The 3,175-nt window shown below is 64.4% G+C and overlaps 1 protein-coding gene across 1 annotated transcript in view; it reads right to left on the reverse strand.

The window, feature by feature from the left end:
• Nucleotides 1–3,175, reverse strand: part of SIDT2 (SID1 transmembrane family, member 2) — a 10,087-nt gene that overhangs the window by 1,963 nt on the left and 4,949 nt on the right. The window contains exons 2-16 of the mRNA XM_010008901.1: nt 3,000–3,101; nt 2,838–2,921; nt 2,591–2,702; nt 2,430–2,495; nt 2,250–2,343; nt 2,075–2,130; nt 1,787–1,798; nt 1,612–1,683; nt 1,448–1,522; nt 1,161–1,223; nt 792–913; nt 645–718; nt 489–555; nt 305–378; nt 74–222 (exon numbers count right to left, since the gene is read on the reverse strand). Of these exons, the coding sequence (XP_010007203.1) occupies nt 74–222; nt 305–378; nt 489–555; nt 645–718; nt 792–913; nt 1,161–1,223; nt 1,448–1,522; nt 1,612–1,683; nt 1,787–1,798; nt 2,075–2,130; nt 2,250–2,343; nt 2,430–2,495; nt 2,591–2,702; nt 2,838–2,921; nt 3,000–3,101 (1,222 nt within the window). The remainder of the gene's footprint in view (nt 1–73; nt 223–304; nt 379–488; nt 556–644; nt 719–791; nt 914–1,160; nt 1,224–1,447; nt 1,523–1,611; nt 1,684–1,786; nt 1,799–2,074; nt 2,131–2,249; nt 2,344–2,429; nt 2,496–2,590; nt 2,703–2,837; nt 2,922–2,999; nt 3,102–3,175) is intronic.

Here is a 3,175-nt window from a genome sequence, read left to right on the forward strand (position 1 = left end):
GGATGCCGCACTCCTGGGGGGTGGGAGGGGACGGAGGGGAAGTGCTGGGCTGTGGGCAGCCAAGACCCCCCACCCCTCAAGGGCTGCCCATCCCTTACCAGAGCATGGGTGTCATTGCGCATGAGCGCCCGGTTGTAGTTGATCTCCCGCTGCAGGATGATGAGGAGGAAGAGCAAGCCCAGCAGGACGTAGCCCAGGTTGCTGAGGATGTTGTTAAAGGCGCTGCAAGGGGACAGTCCAGACCTGGGTGTCACAGCCCCTCCTCTCTCTCCCCTACTGGACCCTCACCATCCCCTGAACCCACCTGAGGTTCCCTAGCGGGTGGGCGCACAGGAAGTTGTAGTAGCAGATGTCCTGGTTGCCTGTGACGTTCACTACCTGCACAGGCAGGGTGAGAGCAGGAGATGGTGGGATGTGGGGACATGAGGGGACCCCCGGGGTGGAGGTACGTCCCTACCACAGCTGGGGACCACCAGTGGCAGGCTCACCGTCTGGTAGGTGATGACCAGCTGGATGACAGGGAGGGCGTAGAAGACAGCGATGGTGGCAATGTTCCTGGGAGAGGAGGGGGCAGGTCAGGGGGTCCCCACTGCCCACTCTTGGGTGGGGACGCTGCTCCACACCCCCTGTGAGCCCCCACTCACCAGAAGTAGATCTGGTACTTCTTCCGCAGCACCCGCTTGTCCTTGCGGGCCAGGTCGGCCACGCAGAGGTACTTCTGGAAGGAGAGGGAGGTGGGAGCTCGTCCCGCCAGGCAGGGAGCAGCCAAGGGGCGCGCGGGGGGGACCCACCTTGGTGCGGATGACGTTCTTGTCGTAGTCGATGTCGGCCAGCGTGTCATAGTCATCCTCCTCCACGGAGCTGAGCGAGTCCAGGCGGGGCCGGCCGGCCACGTTCTCCAGAGACCGCTCCCCTGCGCGACCCGGGGGTCACCACAGCCCCCGGCCCGGCCCCCGCGGCGCCCATCCCCCTAGCACCCCAATCACCCCCAATTAACCGCTTGGCCACCTCCTCATTAACTCATGTCAGGGACGTTGCCCCACGGCCTTGAGCCCTCGGGTGCTGCTGGCCTGTGGGCAGCGGGGGGGAGCTCAGTGTCCCAGGGGCAAGTGTGGGGCAGATTTTGGATTGATTGGCCCCATCCCGGTACCGACATCTACCCATGGGAATGCTCAGCGGCCTCATCGGGGCGGAGGGCGTGCGCCGCTTGAACTGCTCCTGCCCTTCAAGGGAAAGCCAGAGTTATCGAGCAGGAGAGGGGCTGAGCCCGGGGGGTCCCCGGCAGGTGTCCATCGATGGAGACCCTGCTGCATGGAGGGGCTGGCAGCTGGGGGTCCCGGGGGATGGTGGGGGGCAGAGCCAGGATGCTGCCAGCAGCGCAGCACTGTTGGGGCAGCCCAGCAGTGCCCAGGAATGCTGCGCCGGTCACTGCTGCCCCAGCACTCACCCATGTAGCTGTAGGAGACATCTGTGGAGCCCAGGCTGTCCGTGACACCCTCAGCACTGCTGGAGGAGCCGTTCCCTGCAAGGACAAGGATGGACAGATGGTGGGGGCAGTCAGGGTGGGCAAAGCCAGGGTGAGAGAGGTGAGGGGCAGCACGCAGCACTCACCAAAGGAGCCATAACCATAGCTGTCGTAGGGAGAGTGGCCCAGGAAGGAGTCAGGGATGCTGCGGGCGTGCCCTGCAAAACAGGAGGGTCGCTGTCAGGTGGCAGCAGCCCCCCTGGCACCCTTGGCACCGTTCAGCACTGAGCGGCCAAGGAGAGAGCTGACACTGGCACCTACCCAGTAGAGATGCTGGAGTCCCCGGGAAGCGTGAAAAGAAAGAGACAGACTTGGTGAGAAGCCCAAGCCCCAGCACAGCCTGGCCCAGCCCCAGGGTATCCCCGTGTCCCAGACATGAGGGTTTGTCCCCAGGGAGGAGGGAGACATGCGGGGCTCAGGGGGACAGTGGGGAACTCCTGCAGGACCAGGGGCTTTTCTAAAAGCTGGAGAGGGCAAAATAATGGGGAACCACCCTAGAAAGAACCTCCCACGTGCCACTGCCGCTGGCTGCTGCCTTCAGCCCCTCACCCGTGTCCAGGCTGGGCGAGTCCATGGCTGCCAGGAGTCCCTTCCTCTTCTGCTGCCTGCGGAGGGAAGTGGCATCAGCAGTGCCGTGCCGGCAGCCTGCAGGGCTGAGGGGCAGGGATGGGGCAGGGACAGGGGCAGGGACAGGGTGTCAGGGCAGCGATGCCCCGGCGCTCACCGGCAGCTCTCCCAGCAGGCGATCAGCACCGTCAGGACGTAGAAGGAGAGGAAGATGCCCAGGCAGAACAGCACACTGCTCACATAGGCCTCCGCTGTGCAGAGCCAGAAGGAGCCCTCAGGGTGAGTGGCAGCCCTGGGGACCCATCATGGGGTCCCCCCCCAGGCCCCCCCGGCTTACAGGTTATGGCAGGGGACACCATCACCTCCAGCATCTTCTGCCGGTTGTGCTGATCCACAGGTTCATCTGGAAGAAGGCACAGAGGGGACCGTGCTGGCCTTCCCCAACCCTCTGCCTGCGTGGGGGGCTCAGGGCCATTCCCCTCCATCCTCCTGGCGTACCTGGGGAGGCATCTTTGGAGAGGGGGTAGTAGGGCAGAGACCCCCCACACGCCTCGTCCTCTGTCTTCACCACCACCACCACATAGAAGCTGTTGCTGGGGAAATCCTTCTTCTGTGGCAGAGAGGTGGGGGTCAGCAGAGCCCAGTCGGGGTCTACTGTGCAGCAGCTCCCTGGGGGGCTTGGGGCTGCCCCAGAGCAACAATGTGTGTGAGGGAGGGGCTGGGAGTGGCATGACCACGTGCCCACCTGCACGGTGATGGCTGCCTTCTTCGTCATGGTCTGGTACATCCCGATGAAGGCCACGTTGTTGTCCAGGTCATAGACGGGGCACTGTGGGGGTGGAGGGGCCATCAGCCCTGCTGGGTGTCACTGCTCGCCTGGATGGGAGCCCCCACCACCCAAACCTACCAGGATGTCTTGGATGGAGATGACAGAGCAAGGGAAGGCCATGGCTGAGGTCACCTTCACGATCACCGAGTCCACTCCCTCGGGGAACTCATACTTGAAATACTGGGGGGGAGAACGGGCCTGTCAGTCTCGGGGTGGCCACGCTCTCCTCCCGAGGCTGCCCCCGGCCTCCCCCG

The sequence above is a fragment of the Chaetura pelagica genome, unplaced genomic scaffold, assembly GCF_000747805.2.
Source record: "Chaetura pelagica isolate M959 unplaced genomic scaffold, ChaPel_1.0 scaffold1222, whole genome shotgun sequence".
Classification (NCBI taxonomy): domain Eukaryota; kingdom Metazoa; phylum Chordata; class Aves; order Apodiformes; family Apodidae; genus Chaetura; species Chaetura pelagica.